This window comes from Drosophila gunungcola, unplaced genomic scaffold, assembly GCF_025200985.1.
Source record: "Drosophila gunungcola strain Sukarami unplaced genomic scaffold, Dgunungcola_SK_2 000001F, whole genome shotgun sequence".
In the NCBI taxonomy this organism is placed as follows: domain Eukaryota; kingdom Metazoa; phylum Arthropoda; class Insecta; order Diptera; family Drosophilidae; genus Drosophila; species Drosophila gunungcola.
In genome coordinates this window covers 12058858-12085391 of record NW_026453197.1, presented here as the reverse complement: position 1 = coordinate 12085391, position 26534 = coordinate 12058858, and the positions used below count along the sequence as shown (strand labels likewise).

The window sequence follows — 26534 nt, the reverse complement described above, 5'->3', positions numbered from 1 at the left end:
TAACTACGTAGTAAATTTTATGTTTATTTTATTTGTTTAAGACCCATACAAATCGTTCCTATTAGGCTATGCTTTTGGACATGTAAGGCCCGTCCAGTTCGTATCCTAGCTTGCGGTAGTAGTTCCTGGTGCCCACTCCAGATATGACTGCCAGCTTGGTGCTGCCGTGTTCCTCACGAGAAATTCGCTCCGCCTCCTCCATCAGCAGCATGCCAAAGCCTTGGTGCTGGAACTTTGTGGGATCACGGGCATTAACCGGCACCACCGAGCCATATACGTGTAGTTCGCGAACAATGGAACACGCGCCCTTTAGTTCCGGACGGAAGGTGTCCGGCGAACACTTGCGCAGCCTAAGGAGACCGACGAGGATGTCCTGCTCGGGATCTTCGTACGATAGGAACGTTTCCCAGCCGCCGTTGGCCACATAGTCTCGGCGTATAAGCTCAATTTCGTAGGGGCGCACCTTGTTGTGGATCTCCTGAATGCCAACCTCGCGTGTCCTAACATCGCGACATGTAGTTCCCAGATCCTTCATGCGGGCCAGAGCCAGCTCGCGGAGATTGCCGTGCTCCACGCCGGAACTGAAAATAAGTAAACATATAAGACTTGTTCAATGGATTAAATAGTGGTCAACTCACCTGACCAGCGGCATGGGAATGTCGCGCTGTACGCGGTAGACTCGCGTCCAGGGTGGTACAAGTGCCAGAATCTTGGCCACCAGGTCCACTAACATCGATGGCGGATAGGACTTGTAGCGACCGGTCTTCCACAGCTCATAGAGGCCAGTTCCGCGAATGACAAGCGTGGGATAGATCTTCAGGCCGTCAGAGCGAAAGGCGGGATTCTCAAAGTACTCGATGAACTGCTCGATGTCGCGCTCAAAGTCCACGTTCGGCAGGTCGGGCATCATGTGCGCCACGATTTTGTAGCCGGCATCCTTACCCAGCTGAAAGCTCTCACACACCGCCCTCACCGTGTGCCCACGATTCGTGTCCCTGGCCACGTCTTCGTAAACCGATTGCACGCCGATCTCCAGCCGGGTGCAGCCATAGTTAAGCATGTCCGATATGTGCCGCTTGAGGCAGTAGTCCGGCCGTGTCTCTATGGTGATGCCGATGCACTTGGTGCGCGACTTCTCCGAGTAGCGCACGGCCTCCGCCACATTGGCGCTGCTGTGGCCGGAGAGGGCGTCGTGCAGGTTGCGGATGAAGTAGTCGCGGTACTCCTCCGGCAGGCACATGAACGTGCCGCCCATTACGATGAACTCCACCTTGTCCACGCTGTGGCCCAGTTGCTTAAGCTGCTCGACGCGGTGGCGCGTCTGCAGAAACGGATCGTACCGCGCCCGGATGGCACGCATCGAGGTGGGCTCATAGCCCGTGTACGACTGCGTAGAGTACTCGAAGTCGCTGTCCGGTCCGCCGGGACAGTAGACGCAAATGTTTCCTGTCATGTTGATGTGCGGACAGCGATGCGGCTTGCACATTACGGCCACTACGGCGATCTGAAATAAATGGAGTGTTAATAACAGAAAACCTTGGCTCTCTTAGATCGGATAATGGCAACAAGTTGGTCTTTTCAATATACCAACTTGTTAAAAGATGGAGTGAAACAGTCGACTTACGCCACTTGCTGTGCGAATGGGCTTGGCCCTCAGCTTCGGGAGCAGAATCTTCTTAGCGTCCTGTGGCACGGCTGCGATAATGTCCACCAGACGCGGGGAGCTGTCCAGTCCGTATTTGGAGGAGACCAATGACTTCATCCTGTTGAGGTTCACATCCTTTTTGGCTTCGTGCGCCCGAAGCAGCTCCTGGATAATCTCCCCGATAACAAGCACCTGACGCTCCTCCCGGCTCAGGCCCACACCTGCCATAGATAAACAGGTTAGCATGTGTTTAGGAGAGAACTTTTCCTGCCGCCAACTTGCCCAACTTCTTTTTTGGCTTCATTTTCCGGAGGAATTTCACATAAATTGCACGTGTGACGTCGCAGCTGTTTTGTTTTGGTTATCGACCGATTGTCCTAGAGATGCACCTCCGACTGTGGGTGCTGCACTGAGGGCTGGTTATTTAACGCCAGTATGCGCTGGTCACACTAGCACCCAGAAAGTTTTTGTTTTCGCACCAGATTCTCGGAGTTGTGGATTAAAATGACTAGCTGCGTGCCAGCGCAGCAGCAAAAGGACCAGGAGCAGTTGGTGAGGGAACTGGCCGAGAGCAGCGGTGACGACATGGACGACCCTGACGATCCAGACCAGGACAAACTGCAGCTGCCAGAGCCTCCGACGTTCTCTTTTTCGGTGTGTATACAACAAGCCACTTTTTTTGCGGATAAATGAATGTAGCACTTGTGCTGCCTTTCCAATTCGCAGAATAGCAACACCTGCTGGGTGTGCAACGGCTACTACGGTCCCAACTTCGGGGAGCCTTTGTGTGGCGCCTGCCATGCCTTCCTCTACAACGCCCAGCGAGCCGAGGAGCTCCTCACAGAGCTGTCCGACGACGAGGACTCTGGGAACGACGAGCCCCCGTTCAAGGACAAGCAGGAGGACGAAGAGACCGAGAACGATGTGGACATCATGGGCTTCGAGGATCTGGAGGACCCCGAACCGCCGGCCATCGCACAGAACGCCATAGCGCAGCCACCAATGGAACCGCAGGATCAGCAGCCAGACCAACCTGTCCCAGATCCGCCCCAGCAGGCAGCCGAAGTGGCGGAGTCTCCGGAGCGTGACTTCGAGCACGAGCGCGCTGTCAATCCGTTTCTGCTGCCCATCAAGCGACCCCGGGCCATGGCTCCCTTGGCTCTGCCCCACTACATGCACGAATTAGCCGACGGACGGGCGCGAGTCCATGAATACAACGGCGCCGGCGGAAACGGACCAAGTGGCAGCAGCAGCAGAAACATCGTGAACATGATACCCGTAGAGGTGATGCTGAAGATATTCGCCTATCTGGACGACATGTCGCTGTGGATGGCCAGCGAGGTGTGCAAGCAGTGGCACGACATTGTCGGGAAAAACACGGCCCAGAGCATGTGGAAGGCGTACATCAAGCAGCGCTGGCCGCTGTTCGAGAGTTTGGCGGACAATCCCAACTGGTACCGGCTGTACGGGGAGCTGATGTCGTCTTGCTTCTGCCGCACCTGCCTGATCGAGATGGGTGGACGGGGTGAGGAGGCGGGGCAGGAGGCAGATCAACAACTGGGCGACCGGGAGCCGGGCAACGCGATGCGAAATAATTTTCTGCGCGGCGAGGCCAATCTGCTGAACAGCTACGATTCGGAGGGCATTTCGGCCATACCGCTGGATCGACAGAACAACTACTGGCAGGCCACGATCCTGGGGCCACCGGGCAGTCCCTACGAGGGCGGCAAGTTTTTCCTGTTCATATACTTTCCGGAGCGCTATCCGATGACGCCGCCCACGGTTCGTTTCCTTACCAAGATCCTGCACCCGAATGTGTCGCGGCACGGCGACGTGGGCATCGACATCTTCCAGCAGCACAACTGGTCGCTGGCGCTGAACGTGGCCAAGGTGCTGCTGTCGGTGCAGAGCCTCCTGACCGATCCCTACACCGAGGTCTGCATGGAGCCCGAATTGGGGTACATTTACGAGCACGAGCGGGATAGATTCGAACAGCTAGTGCGCTCTTGGACCTGGAAGTACGCCATGTTCGAGCTGTTTGCCGCGCACTAGGAGATTGATCGAAAGTTCGACGAGGACACTGGACTGAAAGTTGGAAACTACCCCTCTTTACGTTTTAACTACATATGTCGTGTGTTTTTAGCTTAGTTGTGTGCCATCCGGATTGTTTATTTGGCCTCTCTCTCTCACTCTCACTTTACCCGCGCCCACAGGTCACAACATAGTCGAAATTACTTAACCTAATAATAAATGTATGCTTTAAGTTACGAGTGCGATGGCCTCACTTCGTCCAGGACACTTTGGGGATGTCGAAGTGCTCGGTTAGGGTGTCTAGATGCTCGTTGAACTTCTCGACGCGCTCCTTGTGAGTGGTCTGCGCCTTGTCCATTATCCGCTTGTTGCGCATCTTCTCCTGCTGTTTCTTGCTGGCCAGCTCTGCCTTGGTGAGCTTGCGCTCGTAGCCACTGGCGCCGGAAGACGAGGTGGCGCCCGTCTCCGCCAGTTGCTGCTCCACATACGATTTTTGCAGCTGCTTCTCCTTGTCCTTGTCCTTGCTCTTCTTCTTTTTCTTCTTCTTGAGATCTGAGTCGTTTTTCAGCTTGAGTTTGCCCTTAGCCACGCAATCGTACTCGTCGGCCATGGTTTCGGTGGTTCTCCGGGTCAAATAATGATAAAAAGGTCCAAATTTTCCTTGTTTTTGTTTACAACCAGTAAGAAATAGAGGTGGCACTATGCATGGTTGGTTTTTCACAGGACTATCGATATCAGCTTATCGGTATAATTTTCAAAAGCAAATCGCTATTATTATCAGTTGTTATAGTTTTGTTTTATTTTTTAATAGTAAATATTTAACCTTAAATTTTGTTTAAAAAGGGAAAAAAAAAACAACAGAAAGTTTAAGAAATTAAATAAAATGAATAAAATTAAAAATAAAACAAAAGTCTAGACGAAAATTATAATAATGAATAATACTAATAAATATTTGTTTATAAATATTAAGGATGTTTCATAATTTTGTTTCCATTTAACGCTGATATTTAATTTTTTTTATAACAAGTGAAGAATACATTTGCAGCCTATAATGTAAACCTACTTTTGATCAAAATTAAAAAACCTGAATTTTAAAAAGTAAGCTTCCTTTCTTAATACATTCCTACATACATTTAATGTCAGTAGTCCAAAGTCAAAATTTTATAATGTTTAACGATGTTATTTTTTTATTATCAACCTTAAAACCAAATGCTTTTTTCCTCTCACTTATTACAGTACTAATATCATTATTATTATTGTTGACTGCCCGTATCAATAAAGTTTTTCAAGGCCGAGATTTTTATTAGATTTGATCTGTGCCTGACCTGTAGATAGACGCTGATAGATAGGGCTTAAAAGGTTTCAGAGTTAGCTGATGCTTTTAGTTAAAGTTTTAATTTGAAGGCATAAAGATGCGTCTAGCTATTGGGGTATGTTTGGTCGTCGCTGTTCTTCTGGTTTCGGAAAGCGAGGCAGCTGTTGCCCGTGGAATCTTTAAGGATCCAGCTCATCCTGGAAAATGTGTCCTTAAAGGCCTTATTTTAGAGGCGGGTCAAAGTGCAAGGAACCCAAAAAGCTGTGAGCGAATTTTGTGCGGAGAAAATAGCACTGTAGAAATCCATACGTGAGTTTAAGCTTTTTAAAAAAGATATAAAAATAAAAAAATTTTAATTTAATTTAATTTAGATGTGGTGCCTATGGACTTCCCCCGGGCAAAAAATTCGGAAAATACAAGACTCCAAACGCTGATTATCCTACCTGCTGTGAACGTGAAATAATAAACGTGTAATAAAAATTTTAAAAATATTCAAGTCCTAACACAAACGAATACAAAGCCGCCTCCTAACTTCATATTTATACGCTTCGGTTTTTGTGGGTATCTGTGAGGATCGTATGGCATCACCAAAAGTTAAGTAATTACAAACTTTAATGATTAATAACTCCAGAAGATAAAGATCCGTGCGAGCCGAATAACAATGGATAAATGAATAGATCGCCAAAGACAGCGTACTTTATAGTCTGGTAAATATGTTTTTTTCCTTATAGAGTTAGTTGGTCTATATTTTTTCACTTAGTTTATATCAATTATAGGTGGTGAAAAAAAAACAAAATATTTTCTTTTACTACTTTTTAGAATTAATACACAATATACATTAATTTTATGTTCTGTTAAATTTAAAAGGGCTTTTTAAAGCCCAATGCCTCCATATACTAAATAATTATTTGCACTTTATTATTTTTAATTAGCAACCTGACAGCCTCAAGCTGTCATAAAAAAAGCTTTGTTAGGACCAGCTGCCCATTAAAAAAGCTTGTTTAGTTTCATAGTTAACTGACTGGCTTTTTAGATAAATTTCTATTCTGAAGGCAATCAGATGCGCCCTCATACCGTAGTTGTTTTAGTCGTTTTAGTTCTCCTGAGTTCAGGATCTCAGGCTTCCGTTTCCATGGGAATCTACCAGGATCCAGACCACTACTTTCATTGTGTCGTTGATGGAATAATCATGTGGCGTGGTCGAAGTATAACCCACCCAAAACGGTGTGAGGAACTGTTGTGCTCATTTAATAGTGCCGTGATGAGACGAACGTGAGTTTGAGTGCACTGGAAATAATATATAACGGTTTAAAATATTTAATAAATTTAGATGCCCTCCCGGCCAAATAAAGTTTGGAAAAATCAAGGCTCCGAAAGCTAAGTATCCCGCCTGCTGTCTAGAGTAGGTTCAATTTTATTTATAGAACGTTAAATAATTAAAAACTCTGGATAAGAACTAAATATGAGAACCTACTTATTATATTTACCGGCGTATTCGAAGAACCTCTAGTCCGAGTAAGTCCATGAAATATCAAGTACTATATGTAACAGTTTGTTTTTATAACTGAGCAAGGTTTAATAATCGGCATGGTATATAAGGGGTGAAAATATTGCAACATCTTTTAGAATTTACTATATTAAAGAGGGATAACTATGCGTCTGACTACTATTTTTGGTGATCGCTGTATTTCTGATTGTACACTCCAAGGCAGCTGTTATGACTGCGTACTTCAGTGATCCAGCTTATCCTTGAAAGTGTGTCTATAATGGCGTTGTTTTAAGAGCGGGTGAAACGAGGACTGTCAAATTTTGTTAACTCTTCGATTGCGGCCAAAATGCCTTTGGAAATGTCGAATCGTAAGTTTGATCACCGGAAAATAATAATTTTTAACAATTATTTAGTAATACATTTCTTCCTCTAGCGTATCCTGTGATTTTAGGTTAGAAGCTACGCATCACGGAAAGCTCATTATCCCAATTGCTGCAGGCGTTCTCGATCTTCAAAACCGTGTTGTGGGTGTTATTTAAACTAAATATATATTACAATTTTAAATTTAAATTTAGAATATAAAGCAGCCAAATGAACTTAGTTAAATTAAGCTTTGGGGACGTTTTTGATTTTGGATTTGGCAAATTTCTCAAATTTAAATTTGAAAATTAACGGAGAAAAGTGTGACCAGTGCTTAATTTCTTATTGAAATAAGTTTGCAGCCCTGAACAGCTGTTTGCGGGAATGTCGATATTAATCAAATATCGATAAGTATTTCTGGGTTGCCATGGCACCAACCATTACGCGTAGTTTATATACACATTTTATTCACTGAAAAAGAGAAGGGGGAAATAAATAAAAATAAGGCACTAGAAGATCGGATACAAACCTGTGTTTAGATGGGGAAACGAATTAAAATCACCTGGTTATTGAGAGCGGCGTCTGGCAATTGGCACACCTAGCAACCCTGGTCGCGACGTATACCTTTTATGTGCAAAAAAGTGAAGAATTCGATTGGTGGGCAGACGAAACGCCCGAATTTACCGAAGAATCTCAATATCCAATAATAGAAAAAAAGCATTTACTCGTGCACAAACTGAAAAACCGTGGAAAACCCAAAGTGACAGTGATTTTCCTTTACTATACGATCCCAAAAACCACATTAAAAGCAACTTCCGCAGACGTCAGCAAGTGCCACATAAAAGAAATAGATGAAATAAACAAATAACAGGGGCAATTCTATAAACAAAACCAAAAAAAAATAAACATTAGAGCGCAAAGAAATAAGAGCGGCAGCGAGTGCCGTTGTCATGCATTTTGTCACACAGCAGCGGGCACAACAGCAGCACCACCAGCAGCAGCACAAATCCACCTCCTCGTCGAGTTCCTCGCTGGCCTCAAGCTCCTCGTGTTCCGGATCTGGATCGGGATCAGGATCGGGATCGGGATCAGGATTCCGCTTTGTGACCCTGCGCAAGTCCGCCAGCCAGGGTGCTCTGCCCAAGTCCTTGACCACCGCCCACAGCCTCTTCCATCGTCATTCGTCCTCGCACGGCAAGCACAAACGCACCGCCAGCTTAAATGTGACGCCCATGTGAGTTACCACGCCCCCAAAGGCCCACTATTCAATATACATACATACATACTAATCCAAAATCGAAAGTTTTATCGCTTTACGTAGAAAGAAATTAGGTTTAAAGTGGGCGTTTCGAAATTTTACTTATAAATTCTTATTGTCCGTCACATTAAACTCTCTCTAAAAAAAACAGATTGTTAGCCACATTTAAAAAGATCTGGAAACCATAAAATTGGTTTACTTGTAGTATTTGTGTACAAATTTGTTACATAATATTATATATAATTATAAAATCTGTAAATAATTTGGATGATTAATTTTAAAAATATCATAAATTCCTTTTATGAACTATTTTAATTCTGAAAACTGAATTCAAAATAATTAAATTTTAAAGTCCTTGGAAAACAGAAAAATACTTAACTTTTTTCAATCATTTGATACTCAGTAATCAATACTAAATGTTATAGCTAAAAATGTTAAAAGTTCAAGCTGCCCTTTAAATTTCAATCGCAAATCTTATTGATCTTATTTCTTTCTGTGTAAATGTAACCTAAGAGCTAACCGTGTTTATTTCTGGTGTAGGTTTGCCCGCTGGTTTGCATGCTTAACCCGTTGCTAGTCATATTGCATGTCGTTTAAAAGCCCCTCTTTGTTCCTTTCAGTTTCGGCTTATCTACCCGTTAACCCCCTCCCTAATTTGCCCAAATCTGCCCACTTGTGTCACCGAAGTGATAATACGGGTTGCCCCAACCTAATTGCTCAACACCTCTTACTTCTTGGATTTTGATAGCATTTTCCGATTATTGCGCAACAGTTGCCTTTAGAAAATGGACAAGTACAGGGCGGTTCGTCGTTGTAAGGCGCTTTAGGATATCGATTTTGTGGCTGTTGAAACTAACGAACAAAAGCAGTAAACAAACAATATTTTTCTTGACTTCAGTAAGTCTGCGAAAGTGTCTGTGCTATCATCGTGCTGTTGTGGTTATCAGTTAATTTAGTGAATGAACTCAAAATATAGAAAGTATGGGTGGTTAAATTAATAGATAACAAGTAAACCATCAACATTTTTATTTAAATGGCAAGTGGAAGTTTTTGGCTTTTGAAAAGTTTATCGAATTAAAGCGAAAATAAATAATGAATAGAAGTATGTTAATATAAGATAAAGAGCGAGTACTGCAAATTATATAGCTTTTTTTAGTTCCTTTCCATCTAACTAAAAAAAGGCAATAAATAACTAAATTCATTCACAACTTTATATTTACTAGCACTGGCAGTAGTTGTTAAACCAGGCATTAAGTTAGTTTTAAGTCAATGGTACTATTTCAATTTGCCCTAAATAGAAGTTACATTCAGCACTAACATTAAAGCAATAGTTAAGCAATTTAAAAGGATTTCCACATTTTACAACTCGAGCAAACGTTTTATCGTCTCACCAACCTACTGAATTCTATATACCCAGCAAAATATACGATTTGTGTTTTGTGCACTCAAGCGTTTTCCACGTAAGCCAAAAAATATAAAAGTAAACATTTTCGATTAGCCTTGCCTGGTATTTGTAATTGGAACCACTTTAGGTCTGCATTTGCATATGTGAAGAGATTGTGCCTCTATTTTTTTGTGGCTTTTAGGTAGTTATTATGGTCTGTAAACAAACCCGTAAAAAAGCGGCTAGCGTATGCAGTGGTCTCCTATATCTCGGTTAGATTTTCCAACCCCAAGCAAAAACAAAACCAGGGGGATACCGATTCTCTCGACGGCTGCTCTTGAGTGCAAATCGGAACGTCGAGCTGGGATGACGTGCCCGGCACGAGCTCCCATTTCTCAATTCTCAATTCTCAGTTCTCGATTCTCGTTTCTATATTCCTATATCTCGCCATCGCGTGCCTTAAACAAACCAACAAACAAATGACAATCAACAAAGGGAACAAAACTGCGACACTGAACATGGAATATTAATTAAATAATTAACAGCAAAACGGTAGACTGTGTGTGGGATAGTTCATAAATTAATGACATTTCGCCAAGCAGTGCTAAAAATACGAATCATTTTTGCTGTGTTTACGTTTAGGTTCGCGTTTGCGTTTACGTTTCGTCATCAGTTTTTCGCGCTGACCGTTTCTGGTCTCTGCCACTTTTGGCCACATTTTCGGCTGTTTTTCAGCGATGACATAGATTTTGGTTGAACAATACAAAAGCAGCAAACCAATGCCGAAGGAGGAAATAAAGAAGCCGCCGAGGAAAACACTGAATGTGGAACCAAAGAAAGCCAAGCGAAAGAAAATGTAATACTTTTTCACTCTTCACTATTGATTTTTCTCTGAGTTTAAGTGGCTTAGAGGTTTCTATGTTGGTAATAGAACAATTACGAACTCTGGGTAAAATGGTTTTCTTGGGCAGGTAATGCGCTAGTTAGTTTTATGGCCAGTGGCCTTTCATGTCGGAAATGCATTCGAAATCCGGCTCCCATGACTAATGGAGCACTTTGTGACCCCTCCAAAGGCCAAAGTTCAAGAGGGCACCCGCCCCCTACGACGGAGATCTATATATCATTCAGACTGTGCAATTTCATTCGTAATGATAATTGATACACAGTATATCAGTAGTTGCGTAGAATTCATAAAGATATTTCCCATTGATAAAGTTCATTCAATATTGCAGTCATGCAGTAAAGTTTCACAAAGTTTGATTCACTCTCACACTCACTTTTTAAAACAAAGGAAAGTGGGTAATAATTTGCATACAAAAGTTTTAGTCACACTTTATTAAAAACATCACATGATTTATACTACACTCACAAATTCTTGGAAATGATCTTAGTAAATTAAAGAATTTATGTTTTTTGGTTGCTTCAACTATAAAAAACTTATTTTCACTTTGCCAGCAAGAAAGAACTGACGTATACACCCTCCAAAAACATGCCTAAGACATATATTATCTTTCTTAATTAACGAAAATTACGTTTGTTGAAACTATAAATAGCATTGAATCACGAGTAATTTATCTCTGATGTTTCCCACTTTCGCAGATATCTTTCTCAGCTCGCAAGTACAACGTCAATTAAGGGGGTATGTGTAGAATTTATCCGTAGAAATTATCATTGTTGCAAATTTTTAGGGGCTGCAGAATTATACGAGTTGGTATCTTAAACAGAAATTCTGTAATATACATTTATAAAAAAAATAAATTCATTCTTAAAAGCTAGTAGCTAGCTCCATTTGGTAGATTAATTACTTTGTTAGTCTTAACTAAAATTGCCGAAGCCACTGAATATATTGTAAATTCTATATACAAATTATAAGCCATTACATTATCTCTGATCTTTCACACATTTAAGCTGACGCTTAGCAATTATAAATACGTAGCCATTTAATGGGGGCAAATCGTCGTTTTCACTCCACTCAGTTTTGTTTACCTCGATTCGAAGAGTGCTCCGAATGCCTTTCATCTCGGCAAGTATGTATATTTTTAATGAACTTGAAATGAACTGAGTGATAAGAACGTTTGAGTTCATTTTCACAGCCTCTTGGGGGTCGATCTCTATTTGAACGATACGTGAAAAGAGCGGAAACCTTTGTTTATTTTTATTTAGACTTCTGTGCATAGTGGAAATATTTCCGAGTTCTCAGACACAAAGATTTTTTGTCCTTGATAAAAACTTTTTGATAATGCTTATTATCTTTATAGCGATTATTAAAGTACAGCGATATTACAACTTCTTCCAAAGTACGCGCAAATCTAAAAAGCTTAAAAAATCATTAAAGCTGATTGTGTCATGGCTTAATTAGAATATAACATTTAAAAGGTTCCAAGTGCACTCGTTCTTTAATAAACAAATGTTCATGATGTTTGCAAAAATGCATATGTTAAACTGTTTTCAGGCCAAACTCAGATTAGGGCACTAGGTTAAATCGTTTTAGACTTTGTTATATGAACAAATACACACGAATGGTGCCTTACCCTGACCATTAAACGCTTTATCAAAGCTCAATGCTGGGATTATCTTATCGTTGTTATCAGTGCCCAACAGTGTGGCTGCTGGTATTCGAATAAACGAATATATATATATATATTTAAAATAATAACAATTGTGTGGCACAACACACACACGCCCACACGACCGGGTAGAAGAGTAGTGCACAATAGAATTGATTACAATCGTTTAATGGCAATTGGTACACCATTCCGTCGCAGCTCACTGAGGCGAGAGCACGTCTAATTGAAAATAATACCCTGTACTATATATATATATATATATACGCGTCCGAAATGTTGCGGCGATCGTTGCGAAAAAGTCGGAAACACCGGGACGTCTGGTAGGGAAAGATCTCAGCTCTCACCAGGGCCTGGAAAACTATCCGATCTAATTTTGTGTGGGTTATTGTGCGGTATCATTGGGCAAACAATTAAAGGAAATTAATTTTGAGCGAAATTACTTAAACCTCACCGATCAGTTAAGGCGGCAATGTCTTCTTAACAAGCCAATTGAAAGTTGTCGATAGGACTTCCCATTGACCATCAGGGGCTCCCTTAACCGAGGCGGTGACTAGTTGCTGTCGCGGAAACAATACTTGTTCTTTATCAATTGCTTGGATTAGCCGTTGGACTCCTGAAAATGGTTTATAATAACCACCATATAAAAACACTTTGATATAATATCAAGTTCCTTGGAAACAGCTTATAAAATGGCAAAGTAACTGAGATAGTTCTTAATGAATGAGAATATTTCTATTAATTTCAGGTTTAAATAAACGTTAGAGAAGTTATAAAATTTTAGTTTTTAATTGATCTCAAAGTATTTGAACTCTTTCACTATTCCTTCCTAAATTTATGCACCAATGAAAGTGAAATTTTAAGCGTTTAAACCTATTTAACTTAACAAAGAAAAGTTAGCCTTTATCAACTTAAAATAATGAATTATATGGTCGGTTATGAAGTGTGTGAATTTGAAGTGGAGCCACCTGTTGTGGATTCTTTATCTGATTTACTTGGAACTAATTTCTTTAATGAATTGCAATCTAGTCGCTATGATTTTATTAACATTTCAAGTAGACTAATATATCTGGTTAATAGATCATTGGTTTTTTTATGTGATGGTTCTAGATCGGCTTTCTTTGGATACAACGTTTGTTATCCTTACCTTATCCAATAACAATAAAATTCGGGGTAATATCTTTCAATGAAACCATTGATCTAAATTGATACCCGCAAATAGTTTAGAATTTCATCGTTCTCAATTGTTGTGGGAAAATGTTAAATGGTTCTGGCCTGTCTAGTAAAGCCAATTGTAGAATTTAATAGAAGCATATACCAAAATCCCTTTCCTCTGGTATTTTGTTGGATTTTTAAGGTTTATTTAGTTGCTCCTGTTGTTGTTGTCGTCTTGGGCATGTGTTTTCATTTGGCATTTTTTCTTTTGATTTGTTTATATATGCATTCTATTGTAGGATTAAATATAGTGATATAAACAACCCAACAACATCAAGTGTAACCATAACCGCTACGACTGCCGAAAGTTCGCGCAGTAGTAGGCCCCCTGCCAATGCCAACATGATACCCGAGTCCATCCAGCCCGAACAGCTCCAGTCACAGTCACAGTCACAGATACAGACACAATCCCAGCTCCAGACACAGTCACCATCGCCGTCACAGTGCCAGCAGACGGAGGATAATCCAGAGAATCCCCAGCAGCAATCGCAGCCGGAGGAGGAGGAGGAGCAGGCGGAGCCGGTAGCTGGTAGCAATGGTGGCGACAGGTAGGTGGGATCAGTGCTCCGGAAACTCTCCAGCAAGGCCTTGGTCCAATTCCGTAAGAGAATTCATCATTCCTTCCAAATTTGCATGCCTAGTTCAAGAGTTTTTCCATTTAATCGAAATAGCTGTAGTCCAGTTTATCCAGTTGACTCGAATATTAATATTTTTCGAACTTACCATTGCAGGCGCGATTCGATCACCGAGGAGATCACGATCACTAGCACCACAAACAGCAGTTTGAGCAACAAACTCCTGACTATTCAGGAAGCTGCCGGCAGTCTCGAGCAGAGCAGCATCTCCATATCGACGTCCTCCAAACAGAACGCTTCCACAACAGTCGGCGGTTCGCCACCAGCCGGAGTTCCAGGTGCCAATGAGTCCACCGGCAGCAACCTTAGTTTAAACCAGGCCGCCACTTCCACTAGTCCTGGCTGCAGCAATCCAGTTGCGCCAGGGGCCACGCCCAGCATAAATATTGGGTCCGGTGAGACCAGTCAGGATCAGCCTGAAACACAGCAGTCGCAGAGCGTCGACTCCAACGGATATACTGCTCCTGGAAGCTGCGGCACGGAAAGTCCCGCCAGCCGAAAGAACTCCACCGGCTCCAAGGGCAAGGCCAGCCAGGCGAAGCTATCCACATCCAGCAGCGGACGCGATGAGGTGAGTGGAGGAGGGCCAATGGAGAATATTGAACGACAGATTAATGGGTGACTCAATTTAATAATAAAAGTCGTATTATTTATAGAGCATATCGTTTTAGGTTTTGCGATATAGACCAGAATGTTTTTTGGGGTAACGACACATTATTTGTGACCTGTGAGCATGATAATTTAAAAGAAAGTACAGCCAATGACATTACTTATCAAATCAATGAATTCCTTAGACCCATTTCGATGTATTTTAAGGTATTGTGCTGTAAATTTACATATTCCTGATCGAATGTATAAATTCAAGTAATCACGTCACTATATATGTATGAAGGTAATTTAATTGCTTTTCGCCATAAACCCCACTTTAAAGTTCGAACAAAATAAGGAGTGACTTCTGTGCCTTAAAATAAATATTTATAATTTTAAAATTGATAAGACATTAAAAGCGTTCCTCTTTCAATACAATTTTAGGGGATAAGCCAATTTAAACAGTGTTTTTTTTAATTTTTAAATGTTAAATGTTCAAATTGATAACCTGAGAAGAACCCCAAGATTGTTCGTGTTTACGATGAACTAATTGCTGAAGTTGATCATAGCTCGTAAAATTCAATGTTTCGAAGATGGTTTCTTCGCCGAAACATTTCCAAGTTCAAACGAATAAATTTCCAACCCGATTTCATGGCTGTCTGATTAGGAAGGGCTTGTCAAAAAAAGCCACAACTATTTCCGATTAAATTTGAATTCTGTGGAAAAGCTTGGCAAGCTTTTAATAAACGCACAGTCTGTTGATTCTAACCATTAGCCACAACACACACCCCGAAAGAGGTGTGAAATTGCCGCAGCTAAGTGTTCAAATCAAATTAAATACACTCGAAGGCGGCGATCAATCGATCAGGCGATTGACAGATTGAAAGCTGAGTAGATAGATAGTTGGCTGGCCGACAGATAGACATGGGCCATTGGGATTAATGGCCGCATATTGGCCACATCTAACAGCCCGATCTAATCTCTCTGGCTGATAAGGAGCATATATAGTTACCCTCTCACCCTTCGAGGGGCAACTGATAAGAGTCACCCTTCGCTGCAAAAGCTCGCCACATAAATTTATTTGGGTCCAAGCTTTTTCTGGTCATCCAACAGTGATAACGTTTCGTGTGTGGTGCGAAGTGGAGCTCCTCCATTTACGTTCGCCCGGCTGGCAATGGCACATTAGATTTCGATGAGCGACAAACCGTCTCACCAATTGCGAATATCAAAAAAAAAAAAAAAAATAAAAAAAAAATACAAACTAATATCGAACATTGCTGCGAACTTTGTGTAAATAATTGGTGGTCGTAAACGAACGACAAGCGGGTGGTGTGATAAGAAGTAAAACCAAACACCTGGCCGCAGAGACGTTCCTACAAAGAGGCGTGAATCACCCGAAAAAAAAGAGTTAACAAACACATTGCTGGTACGGAACAGGTGGCCAAAAAAGTCATAGGCAAAACGATATCGAACTACTGCTGCTGCTGGCACCACCAGTCCCGAATTCAGAGCTAAAATGTTTGTTCACGCCACCGCCGCAGACTGCTATAAATGGAAATCCTCATGGTGTTTGATCAACTCTCCCTCTCGCTTGTCTCCCAGCAGGACATCTCGCACCACCGGCTGAGCGATCTCACCCCGCACGAGCTGAGCCTGCTGCGCGTCGACCGGGAGCAACAGGTGACCAGCAGCAGCTCCACATCCAACGAGAAGCCGGCCAAGCCGTCGCGGCTCTCGGAGCGGGCCAAGAAGAAGTCCTGGTACAACGTCATCTATCCCAACTACAAGTCGCGGGCCGAGGACTTCAAGAAGCTCTTCAAGGACGTGCCCAACGATGAGCGCCTGATTGTGGGTGAGTCTCTTGAGGCGAAAAAATATGACTGCACACTTGTCACATGAAGATTCCGTCCGATAAAGTTAACCATATTAATGAGTTACTTAATGGGCAAACTTTGCGTATGCGTAAAATCTTTATAAATTATATAGACTGTTTGTTTCTGACAAATCTTGAAAACCTGTCACGTAGGAAAAAAAATATAGTTCTAATGGGTAACCCATTCATTATCTTAATATTTATGATTCACTGCACAATTTAGGCAATAATGAGCCATAAAATTAACTCAAATAATAATAACAGATAAATTTCAACATTTCTATAATCAAAAATTTATAAATATTTAATTAATTAATTAAAAACAGAATTTCTAATGGGAAATTTATGACTCACAAATAAGACTTTTCCCTGCACAATTAAGGCTGTAATGAGCAATAGAATTATCTAAAATAATAATAACAACTAAATTTTTAATTTTTAAAAAAGGTGATGAAAGAAGGTTCATAAATAAAGTAAACATAAAAAATTTAAAGAACAATTAGATCATTTTTAGTTATTCAAACTATATTCTCTAAATCCAGTAGTTGACACATTCCATCAGATAAATGAACTATGAAGTGTGATCATTAATTAATGCCGACTGATGCGATAAACCCTAATTGAAGCAATTTACTCAAGTGATTATCTTCATCCGCAGACTACTCGTGTGCCCTGCAACGCGACATTCTGGTCCAGGGTCGTCTGTATGTGTCACAGAACTACGTCTGCTTCCATGCGAACATCTTTAGCTGGGAGACCTACGTGAGCATCAAGTGGAAGGATGTGACGGCCATAACCAAGGAGAAGACAGCCCTCGTGATACCCAATGCCATTTCGATAGCCAGCGGCAAGGACAAGTACTTCTTTGCCACGTTCACCTCGCGCGACAAGAGCTTCTTGATGCTCTTTCGCGTCTGGCAGAACACGCTGATGAACAAGCAGTTCTCGCCGCAGGAGATTTGGAAGCATGTGCACACCTGCTACGGCGAGGAGCTGGGCCTGACCACCGACGACGAGGACTACATCGATCCCACGCTGGACAACGACAACGAGACGGACTTTGACTTCCAGACGGCCATCGATGAGGATAGCCAGTCGCAGCGCCAGTCGCAGCAGTCCAACCAGTCCACCCAGTCGAATCCCCAGCTGCCCCAGAGCGGCAACAGCAGCGCCAGCAGCGGCGGCGGCATCCGAGCCTCTGCTCCACGCAAGTCCAAGACGAAATACTTCTTCAACTCCTCCAAATCCTCGGCCAACGCCTCGGCCAGCGGATCGGATAACAACAAGACCCGGGAGAGCTCGCGCAAGCTGAACAAGAAGATGAAGCAGAATGCCAAGGAGCTGATCCTCAGCTCCGTGAAGCCCACGGAGCTGTCGGTGGGCGTCACCATGGGCGCTCCCAGTGCCAGCAGCAGCAGCACTGCCGACTCCACCACGGCCTCCTCCTCCACCATTGCCAACCTCACGGGCTCTGGCTCCGGATCGGGATCGCTATCGGGTTCGAATACGGCTGCAGCCAGTGGTAGTGGCGGCGAAAAGAAGATCGCTGAGAAGAAGATCAGCACGGCTTCGAACTCGGCTGCCATTGCAGCAGCGGCAGCCTCTGCATCCATGGCCACTGCCAACTCATCCGGGGCTCCAGCTACGGAATCCAAGCTGGAGACCAAACGCAAATTGGGAAAACTTCATCGCCAACGTGAGGATGGCAAAAATGCCGTCGAGAGTGTGCCCACAGATGTTTCCGACTCCTCGGATTCCGAAGAGAACAATTTGCCGTAAGTAATATTGCCTAAAAACATAATTTTTGAAATTATAGGGCGGAAACACTCCCTGCATCCGTTGAATATTCGCAGAAAGATGAAAAACTAGACATTTATTATGGGGACAAGCCCAACAAAAATCTGTTTAACCTTAATTCCTTTTTTATTTTTAAGAAATTTAAAAACTGACTTTTGTGAAGGCATACAAAATGTAGAAATAAATAAACAGAACATATAAAAAGAATCCATTTTCGTATAAAGGGTAATATTTTTAGAAGTGTCCTTTTGACGGTGCTATGAATTTTTCATTAATTATTATAATATATCATCAGAAAACCTTTTAAACTATTTCTTAAACTATTTCCATTCCATTTCTTCTTTAGATTTGTTCCCACTACAGAGTGCACCTCGACGCATGAGGGTCGCCAGATCGTCCATACCATTCTGCCCATCAATGTGGACACCTTGTTCAATCTGCTGTTCAGCAAGTCGAAATTCATAACTGACTTCCATGCGATGCGCAAGTCGACGGATCTGGTATTGGGCGAATGGACCAGGAACGAGGAGGGTCTTCTAGGGCGAACCGTCAACGTCACCGTTCAATTGGCCGCCTCTGTGGGACCCAAGACCTCAAAGGTGAGTGTGCAGCGGTCCTCCAAATAGAAACGAACGAATAAACTTATTGTCAAATGCATATATTGATTGCCCCTTTAGGTAACCGAGTATCAGGTGCAGCGGGAGTGCAGCAAGCCGGGCGAACTGTATTCCATCGACGTAAATAGCATTAATGCAGGCATTCCATATGCGGATAGTTTCAGTGTGCTCATACATTTTTGCCTGGCCAGGTGAGTCATCAATCATGGAGTGCACTAGTGCCACTTTGTGATCTTTCCTTTTGAACTTTTCTAATTTTTCATTTTGCATTGGCTTCCCAGAACTGTTGATGATCACACCATGCTGTCGATTCACACCCAGATAAAGTACAAGAAGTCGATCTGGGGCGTGGTCAAGGGATTCATCGAGAAGAATACGTGGGCAGGTGTGGAGGACTTCTTCGGCGCCCAATTGCATGCCCTCCAGAGCGAGACCTGCATTCCACCGGCCAAGGGAAAGGGACGCAGACCGAGGAGAGGTAAGCATCGCAACCCAGGCCACTGTAACCAATTAACTATAATGCAACAACCACAACAACAAGAACAACAAATACAGCATCAAAGCAAAGCAATTTCTTTCTAATCTTGTAATGGAATTAATACTAAATCAGAGTTCGAAATTCGATAACTGTCAATGCCAATTGCCATTGCTTCTCCTAACCACAATCAAAAACGCACGCATGTCCACAACTAAACATCAAACAACATGTAAAAAAACCAAAAACGAAAAGCAACATCCAGCTACAACCACCATACATCTCAGGCATGAATCAGCAATCCGCCACCGCCACCCCCATATCGACATCCAACGCAATGGGTGACAGCCAGCACACAGCGACCAGTACGGACAATGACAGCATCCAAGAGTCAGCCAAGCGCCATCTTCAGCAGAACGAGCACCATCAGCACCAGCACCTGCACATGCACCATCATCATCACCATCACCACGGTAGCCAGCATCATCATCAGCATCACCACGATGCCAGGCACTCGCTATCCCATCACCATCACCATCCGCATCAGCATCCGCATCAGCATCCACATCAGCATCCTCATTGGCATCAGCGTAAGGCTATACTTCCGTCGAGCAGAGGTACAGCTTGAGTAACTTCTGTTGTATTTAGTACAGCAATTGGCACAGGGGAACTTGGCTAATTAAAATTCCAAGGGGGCAATGTTTTAAGTTTTTTGTATCTGTTAATGTAATCGAAATTGCACCTGTGAACTCAAAATTTTGCTTATATTTATAAACATTTTTTTGGGCTCATTAATCTGAGCTTTTTACTTGACTAGAAGTTTTAAATGTTTCAGCTTATTAGTAAGGGGTATTAGGTAGCTGTTTGTTTTGTTTTTTTATCTAACAAGCAAATGCAGACAAACAAAATTGTGTCTTGTAAGAAAAGAGTTTCAATTGAAATGGAAATTTAATTTTTGGCAGCTAAATGTTTTGAAAGTTAAGCTTCTAAAGGAATTATGTCTTTCGCCTTGGCCCTTATATTTTTATAAGATAAGGCTTTAGTTAAATCAATGTTTCCTTTAAGAAATGTAAACTGAAAGAAGAGTTTTGTGGGGTTTCCCTATAAGAGTTGAATTTAATGGCAATCAATTTTATAGGCATTGCCAAAGACTTATGCCCTATAGTTGATAAGACCAATTTGGGGATCATAAACGAGTTCACGAATTTAACCTATTTTTTGTAATGCATAACTTTGTTAATCTAATTATTTTGTCCACTTGTAATGATTACTTTTAACTGCTTTATCAATCTACGATAAGAATTCGTCATGCTTTTGAACTGTGGAATCATAAATTTGAACAGTTGCTTTCATATGTGTTTGATAATTGATTCGAAAAGCTTCATCTTATACGTATACTCAATAGTGCATTTTTTAAAAATTAATAAATAACAATGGCGATCAATAAATTATTCGCCAGAATTTTCTATCCTGGAAAACTTTCATCTTTCAATAAAAGATTATCTACTGGTAATGCTAACTTTTTCGCTTTGCCAAGCCTTGAACGATTTTGTGCATTTTTTCTAACCTATGGCCTCTTGTGACAATTGCTAGCGCATCATGAACATAACCCACTTGCTTTTTTTATTGCAGTTTGAGTTCTTTATTAGTTATCGACATATTTGGTTGTACTCTTAATGTTGTGATTATGTTGCCAGCACCGATTCTTGCTTATAATTATTTTGATTTTTGAGTTCGAACAGTTTGATTTCTAACCGTGCCATTTGCCATTCCTCTCGACACTCGTCTCCGTTTCTCCGCAGGTACCGCCTCGCAAATCCGCCCCCTGGAGGAGCCAGTTGTCCCGCTCCCGACCGGAGACCCCCTTGAGGCCCAAATGCTGGCCACGGGCGGCGTCGCTGGTGCGGCAGTCGGCGCCTCCGCCGGTCATCCGCTGCTGCTCGAGGGCGGCAAGAAGCAGCAGCAGCAGCAGCTCCACCACCACCACCACCATCAGCACCACCTGCAGCCGCACAAGCAGCACAAACAGCAGCAGCAGTTGCACCTGGGCGGTGGCGACGACCAAACACTGGCGACGAGACAGGGGCCACAAGGTCACAGATTCAGACACAAGGGCTTGTGGTTGTTGGTTATACTGTTGCTATGCTTGATGCTGGCTCTAAATGTGATATTATTACTTAAGCTCTGGAAGCTGGAGGAACGGATTGACGTGGATCTCAACCGGCGGGTCCGCCTGCCCAGTTTGGCGGCCTTGAGGTGAGTTCTCTATAGTCTATACCACTATTTAATAACTTTAATGAAAGTGCCCATTCAACACATTTCAGTGAGCTACCGAGCACGAATCAGGAATGGCTCCAAATGCTGCGCGACCAGGAAATGGCGCACGAGAACGAGCTGTACAAGTGGAAACAGGTGCTCCAAACTGCCATCGAACTGCTGAAAAAGGTGAGCATTGTCTGCGAAAAGATCTACAACGATGGCCAGCTGCGTCAGAGTATTGAGTCGATGTCGATGGCGGTGCACACAGAATTCTAAGCATCTCATTAGACGGTGAATAACAGCAGCGAACAGTGACTTCGGCAAAACAACAAGCGACAACTAATAGTAAATCTTTAACACTCACAACCACACACATGTATACACGCAGTGCGTTTCATGATTGCAAGGCAGCTGTAGAGAAGTAAGGATAAAGTCGAAAATTTATTGAATTTGTTAGTTAATATGGAATTAAATTATAGTTTCACATGACGTACTTAGTCAGCTTTATGACTTTTATTTTGCCTTACAAGAACATGTAATATTCGAGTTGATATGTATCTTTGAATGTATATCTTTGCATTTGATGGTCAGGTTTCTTATTAAAATGTAAGAGTGGCCTGAAAGTTTTGAAACGCACTGCATTTGCGGGCATTTGTTACTGATCTCTAGTTAGCAATACACAAAACCCAAAATTGTTGCATGCTTTTTTCCTCTGAATGAGAAAGGTTTTCTCTGGCACTGACTGAAGAGATAAATGTTGAAAACTCGTATAGTCAAATCCAAGCTTTAACCATTGATTTCCGACATAAATCTCAACCAGAGTTAACCTTTCTTTAGAGATAAGTTTTGTATTCCGTAGAACAAACTCATGGCCAGCACATTTTTTTAAATGCTTTTATGAACTCTAAAAGAAATTGTATTGAAAATCCTTTTGGCCTATATACTAAATATATTGGAATATTGAGAAAAATTCCTGAGGCACCACACAAACTCACAACCTTTATAATTTTTGTAAGTAATTTTTTATTTTTTGTATACCTACGTGAAAAGTACTCATTCACTTTCAGCTAACACTTTTTATGTTTGACTAATATTTATTTTAGTTATTTCCCTGTAGAACGCTTTTCATGTGGACAATATAAGTTTGCGTTTAACCCATTTTACTCAAATATTTTTTGTTTTTCAGACTGAAAGAACTTTGGCTGAAATCATTGTACGTTAGCAGTAAAATAGTTTAAACAAAATTTTGTGCAAGTTAAATTAATCCAATCCAATTGTCTTCAACAAGCTAGCAAAACACCCAAAGCAATGTCTTGGGCCAAGAGCAAAGCCACCAAAAAAATCTGAAATTGAATTTAAAATTCAACTAAAATTTAGTCACAAACACCCAACACACATAAGTAAAATGGAGGACACAAGCCAATTTGTCATTTATACATTAAACATATTTATGATTATGTCTTAACCGTAAGAAAAGCGCAGTGTAATTTAAATCATAAGTAGCTGCATTTTAGTTAGATTAGAGCAATTGTTTTTGTTTTTGTTTTTACCACGGCATTTAAATAAGTGCAGCACCTGTTTGCTTGGCTTTGCTTTAGACAAATGTATCAATAAATTCCTCAAGTATTTCATATCTCACAACATACCAAAAACCGAAACAAATCAAGCGAGAGCGCCCTGAATTTTTGTTTTAGAAAATTCATTTATATGTATGTCGAGCAAGCGCAAAACTGGCATTCTGCAGAGAATATGGTTAATAATAAACTATAATATAGTTGCCAATCTTTGGCTAGAGGAAATTTGATAAAAAACGATTATACAAAATATTTATTGTGTACAATATTTTTGTAAAACCAATCGAAACAATTGTGAGCAATGTTTTCGTTCGTTTTGTATAACGTCTCCTAACTCTTTACCCGAACCAATTTTTGGTGCCCGTTTACAGACGATACCGATACCAATACAAACTCAGAAAACAAAAACTTTAAACTATTCAATTTAAAGCGAAAGGCAAGAATAAAACCAATAATTGCATACTCTATACACACTATATATATGTACCATATGTATGGCCAAGTATTGTTAGTCAGTAGTAGTTGCATTTTAAATTAACAGAGCAAAGATAAACAAAGTAAACGCTAAAGGAAAAACAAGAAATTGTGCGAATTGAATGGAAACAGAAATTAATACAGAATAATTAAGAAAATACATTTAGTTTTAAGCTATTAAAATTTAAACGTTGGCTTACCCCACACTCAAAACAAAATCTTGTCAAACTATTTTGGGCCGTCGCAGAATTGGCTTAAAATTTGTGTCACAAGTTAGGCATACAAGAACATACAAGAATAAGAAACCAAATGTTAAGCTGCAGTAATAAAAATTCTAATTTATTATAAAAACAAATAAATAAAAATAAAAAAAATAGTTGTTTAACTAAAATCATTTTTAAATCCAATGCAACACACTTTGGAGCATTAGCTTTATATTTATTTTAAATTTAGTTTGCTTTTATGTTATTTTATTCATCTGTATATATTAGATACAACCACAGATGTACAATTTTGATCGCGTTCATGTGATATTTAGTGCGCTCTATCACATGAGAGATCACTGTGTTAAATCTTTTGATTACTTAGCGGAATTTTTAGTAGTGGCAAAGGAACAAGAACTACGTTCCATATGCATATTTTCCGAAGACTCGCATATTTTGTTTTTAGACTCGCCAGCGATTAGTGTGCGATTCTGTTGCCTTTCTGGAGGTATCTAACTTGGAGCTTTGCATTTGTAGACGGGTCTTCTTCTCCGAAGTCTTCGACGCTTTCATCTTTGGTGTTTTGGTCTGCGGCGGCACATCTTTCGGGACAAATTCTTCCTTCCTTGGAGAAAGTGGCATGCGTTTGATCCGAGAGGAGTTCGGTTTGGCCAGCTTCTGTTTGCCGGAAAGTGGCTGTTGGGCCGCCATCCTCCTCCGTCGGCTGCTGAGTACCAGTTTTGTTTTGCTCGACTTGCGGTCACTCAATTCGGGCTGGGTCCTGACACGCCCCTTGGCCATCTTCTCGACTAGTCTTTTGATCACTTCCTTCTCCGACGGCGGCTGAACCAACAAGGAAGTCGGCTTTTTGGTCAGATGGGCAGCTGTGATCGCGTTTGCCGGTCGTGGAGACTCGCATTCGCGCGTATATATCTTGATGGACTTGGATTTGATTGGTGGCTTATTTACTTCAGCGACTGAACGGTCTTCTTTGATTCTGCGCCTAATTGTATTTGCAGCCTTGACAGCTTCCTTCTCTTCTAATTCACGGCGCAGCCTAACATGACGCTCCACCATCATGTCGTAGATGGAGACTATAGACGTGTTCAGCGTCGAGGACATCATGTTTAAAATAGTAGTAAAGATTGCAAAATGTGAAATACTTTTTAAAATATTTTTGTGATAAATGTGTAATGGAAATGTGTGTGGTCAAACGGGAAGCGTTTGTAATACTGTTTGATGTGGGTTATGACTGGAAATGATTTTTCGTTGAACATCTGATCTGATATTGATTTTCTATTCTATGTTGCTGGAGAAATATGGTATACTTTAAAAATTTTAAACTGAAACTTATTTAATTTTCAGGACTATAGGATATATTTATAAAAAGCCGTTTAAACAAAATTTTCCGCTTTTGCATGATTTTGGACATCAATATTTTTTAAGTGCATACTTTTAGGCATGTTAAAGGTAAATTTCTATTATACAGTAATTTTTTTTGGGAGTACGGATGAGTTTATTTAACTTTTTTTTTTTACAGATTTTAATAATTGAACGCTTTTTTCCAGCGAGGTTGCTGAGACCTTCAACAGACGTAGTCTAAATCAGCTATAAAGGACTTTGACCCAATATCGATTACTTTCTTATATTTCCAAACTCGATTAAGTTCAAAAGCCTAGAAGAAATTCACATGACGCTGAATGACTAAGCTCACCGACTTTGTGTCGCTTCTTTTGTTGCATTACAGCTCTCCCCTAGGCTATATAAATAATTGGCAACCTGACTGACTGATAAGAGTTCAAGTTCATTAAACCGCATAAAAATCAGGAACAATTTTTGAAATACGGAATGCGTTTCAACTTCGCTTGGACGTAAGAGACACGTAGGTACAATGATATACTTTTGAAAAAATGATTTAAAATTCATTGGCTTGGCTCATCTCTATGACCATTATTCCTTAAATTTAAATCATTTTGTTTAATTATGAGTTCTCTGGGAGTATCTACTGATTCTCCAATCTTATTTCATATTGGTTCTTAATAATCTTCAATATTCCTTAATTAAGCTGACTTGATAAATAAATGTGCAACAAACCAAGGAAGTTTAAGGGAATAAGCTCTTTAAATATTTAAATAGCGTTATCCGAGAATAACAATAATCAAAATAAAAACACTAGAATATTTATTATTTAATCAATCATATACAACTTTTTTTTATTATTTTGAGTTGTGATGTTGATGCAGTTATTTTCTATTGTATTGAACACATCTGTGAACCAAATTTTTCACTGGGAAACTAAATTAATACAACTTTTGGCAAAAATAAGAAAAAAATCAAAAATTGGAATAGCAACACAAAGTATACATATCACCAGCAATTTGCTTAATAAAATTTGTCTAGAAACTCAATATTTGTTGTACGCTCACACACACTGAAAAAGCAAAAGCGAGGACAGCACGCACTTACGCACTCCAAAAAGAGCAAAAATGGGAAAAAAGAAAGAAAATAAGAATCTTATCAGTAGGAGAACAAAGAATAAAAACAAAGTACAGTAAAAACCGAAACTCGGCAGAGAACAAAAACAAAAAGAAAGCTGTCAGAAACCGAGCGCAACAACAAACTGCTGTGTTATTTTTCAAGGTTAAGAGCAAGTGCGTGTGCGTGAATTTTATTAGTGTATATGTGTCTCGCACATTTTGCACATTGTGCGTACAAATAAAAAACAACAACAACGCGACCACCAACACAGCAACAGGGAAAAAATATTTTTTTATAGAG

The 26534-nt window shown here is 41.1% G+C and overlaps 6 protein-coding genes and 1 long non-coding RNA gene across 18 annotated transcripts in view; 4 read left to right on the top strand and 3 right to left on the bottom strand.

Annotated features, from left to right (window-relative positions):
- Positions 1-13: 13 nt before the first annotated feature.
- On the bottom strand, positions 14-2083 carry LOC128263208 (elongator complex protein 3). Its single transcript, XM_052998038.1, has 4 exons — positions 1928-2083; positions 1625-1866; positions 639-1504; positions 14-581 (listed from the first exon to the last, which is right to left on the bottom strand). Exons 1-4 carry the CDS (start codon positions 1947-1949, stop codon positions 62-64), a joined length of 1650 nt encoding a protein of 549 aa, XP_052853998.1. The 5' UTR covers positions 1950-2083; the 3' UTR covers positions 14-61.
- Positions 2059-3912, top strand: LOC128263211 (uncharacterized). The gene is made up of 2 exons (XM_052998041.1): positions 2059-2299; positions 2372-3912. Exons 1-2 carry the CDS (start codon positions 2150-2152, stop codon positions 3695-3697), a joined length of 1476 nt encoding a protein of 491 aa, XP_052854001.1. The 5' UTR covers positions 2059-2149; the 3' UTR covers positions 3698-3912.
- LOC128263238 (protein FAM32A-like) lies at positions 3782-4389 on the bottom strand. The gene has a single exon (XM_052998126.1). It carries the CDS (start codon positions 4284-4286, stop codon positions 3927-3929), a length of 360 nt encoding a protein of 119 aa, XP_052854086.1. The 5' UTR covers positions 4287-4389; the 3' UTR covers positions 3782-3926.
- Positions 4390-5048: 659 nt separating this feature from the next.
- LOC128263239 (uncharacterized) lies at positions 5049-5529 on the top strand. Its single transcript, XM_052998127.1, has 2 exons — positions 5049-5300; positions 5363-5529. The coding sequence occupies exons 1-2, from the start codon at positions 5089-5091 to the stop codon at positions 5463-5465; spliced, it is 315 nt and encodes a 104-aa protein (XP_052854087.1). The 5' UTR covers positions 5049-5088; the 3' UTR covers positions 5466-5529.
- A 189-nt stretch (positions 5530-5718) lies between these two features.
- On the top strand, positions 5719-7021 carry LOC128263241 (uncharacterized). Its single transcript, XR_008268418.1, has 3 exons — positions 5719-6263; positions 6322-6848; positions 6914-7021. It is a non-coding gene; the product is annotated as an uncharacterized LOC128263241 (long non-coding RNA).
- Positions 7022-7457: 436 nt separating this feature from the next.
- LOC128263198 (protein Aster-B) overlaps positions 7458-26534 on the top strand; it is a 58008-nt gene continuing 38931 nt past the window's right edge. Inside the window, exons 1-12 of one of the 12 annotated variants that reach the window (XM_052998017.1) lie at positions 7458-8074; positions 13501-13809; positions 13993-14467; positions 16087-16336; positions 17016-18132; positions 18501-18753; positions 18832-18962; positions 19053-19249; positions 19534-19863; positions 21049-21502; positions 21571-21691; positions 22692-23896. In XM_052998017.1, coding sequence (XP_052853977.1) covers positions 7791-8074; positions 13501-13809; positions 13993-14467; positions 16087-16336; positions 17016-18132; positions 18501-18753; positions 18832-18962; positions 19053-19249; positions 19534-19863; positions 21049-21502; positions 21571-21691; positions 22692-22727 — 3957 coding nt within the window. In that variant the 5' untranslated portion in view covers positions 7458-7790 and the 3' untranslated portion in view covers positions 22728-23896. Of the gene's footprint in view, positions 8075-9690; positions 10339-12124; positions 12370-13500; positions 13810-13992; positions 14468-15888; positions 15911-16086; positions 16337-17015; positions 18133-18500; positions 18754-18831; positions 18963-19052; positions 19250-19312; positions 19514-19533; positions 19864-21048; positions 21503-21570; positions 23897-26534 lie in introns of those variants that run through there. The other 11 variants (XM_052998016.1, XR_008268415.1, XM_052998014.1 and 8 more) reach the window with 11 other exon arrangements.
- LOC128263231 (uncharacterized) lies at positions 23970-25025 on the bottom strand. The gene has a single exon (XM_052998118.1). The coding sequence runs from the start codon at positions 24879-24881 to the stop codon at positions 24219-24221; it is 663 nt and encodes a 220-aa protein (XP_052854078.1). The 5' UTR covers positions 24882-25025; the 3' UTR covers positions 23970-24218.

Excerpts from the sequence above, each read along its gene's own strand:
- LOC128263208 (XM_052998038.1), bottom strand. The coding sequence starts at position 1,949 with ATGAAGCCAAAAAAGAAGTTGG. Across the intron at positions 1,505-1,624 it reads CCATTCGCACAGCAAGTGGC|ATCGCCGTAGTGGCCGTAAT; the intron begins GTAAGTCGACTG and ends CATTTATTTCAG. Across the intron at positions 582-638 it reads ATTCCCATGCCGCTGGTCAG|TTCCGGCGTGGAGCACGGCA; the intron begins GTGAGTTGACCA and ends ACTTATTTTCAG.
- LOC128263211 (XM_052998041.1), top strand. The coding sequence starts at position 2,150 with ATGACTAGCTGCGTGCCAGCGCAGCAGCAAAAGGACCAGGAGCAGTTG. Across the intron at positions 2,300-2,371 it reads CTCCGACGTTCTCTTTTTCG|AATAGCAACACCTGCTGGGT; the intron begins GTGTGTATACAA and ends TCCAATTCGCAG.
- LOC128263238 (XM_052998126.1), bottom strand. The coding sequence starts at position 4,286 with ATGGCCGACGAGTACGATTGCGTGGCTAAGGGCAAACTCAAGCTGAAA.
- LOC128263239 (XM_052998127.1), top strand. The coding sequence starts at position 5,089 with ATGCGTCTAGCTATTGGGGTATGTTTGGTCGTCGCTGTTCTTCTGGTT. Across the intron at positions 5,301-5,362 it reads AGCACTGTAGAAATCCATAC|ATGTGGTGCCTATGGACTTC; the intron begins GTGAGTTTAAGC and ends AATTTAATTTAG.
- LOC128263231 (XM_052998118.1), bottom strand. The coding sequence starts at position 24,881 with ATGATGTCCTCGACGCTGAACACGTCTATAGTCTCCATCTACGACATG.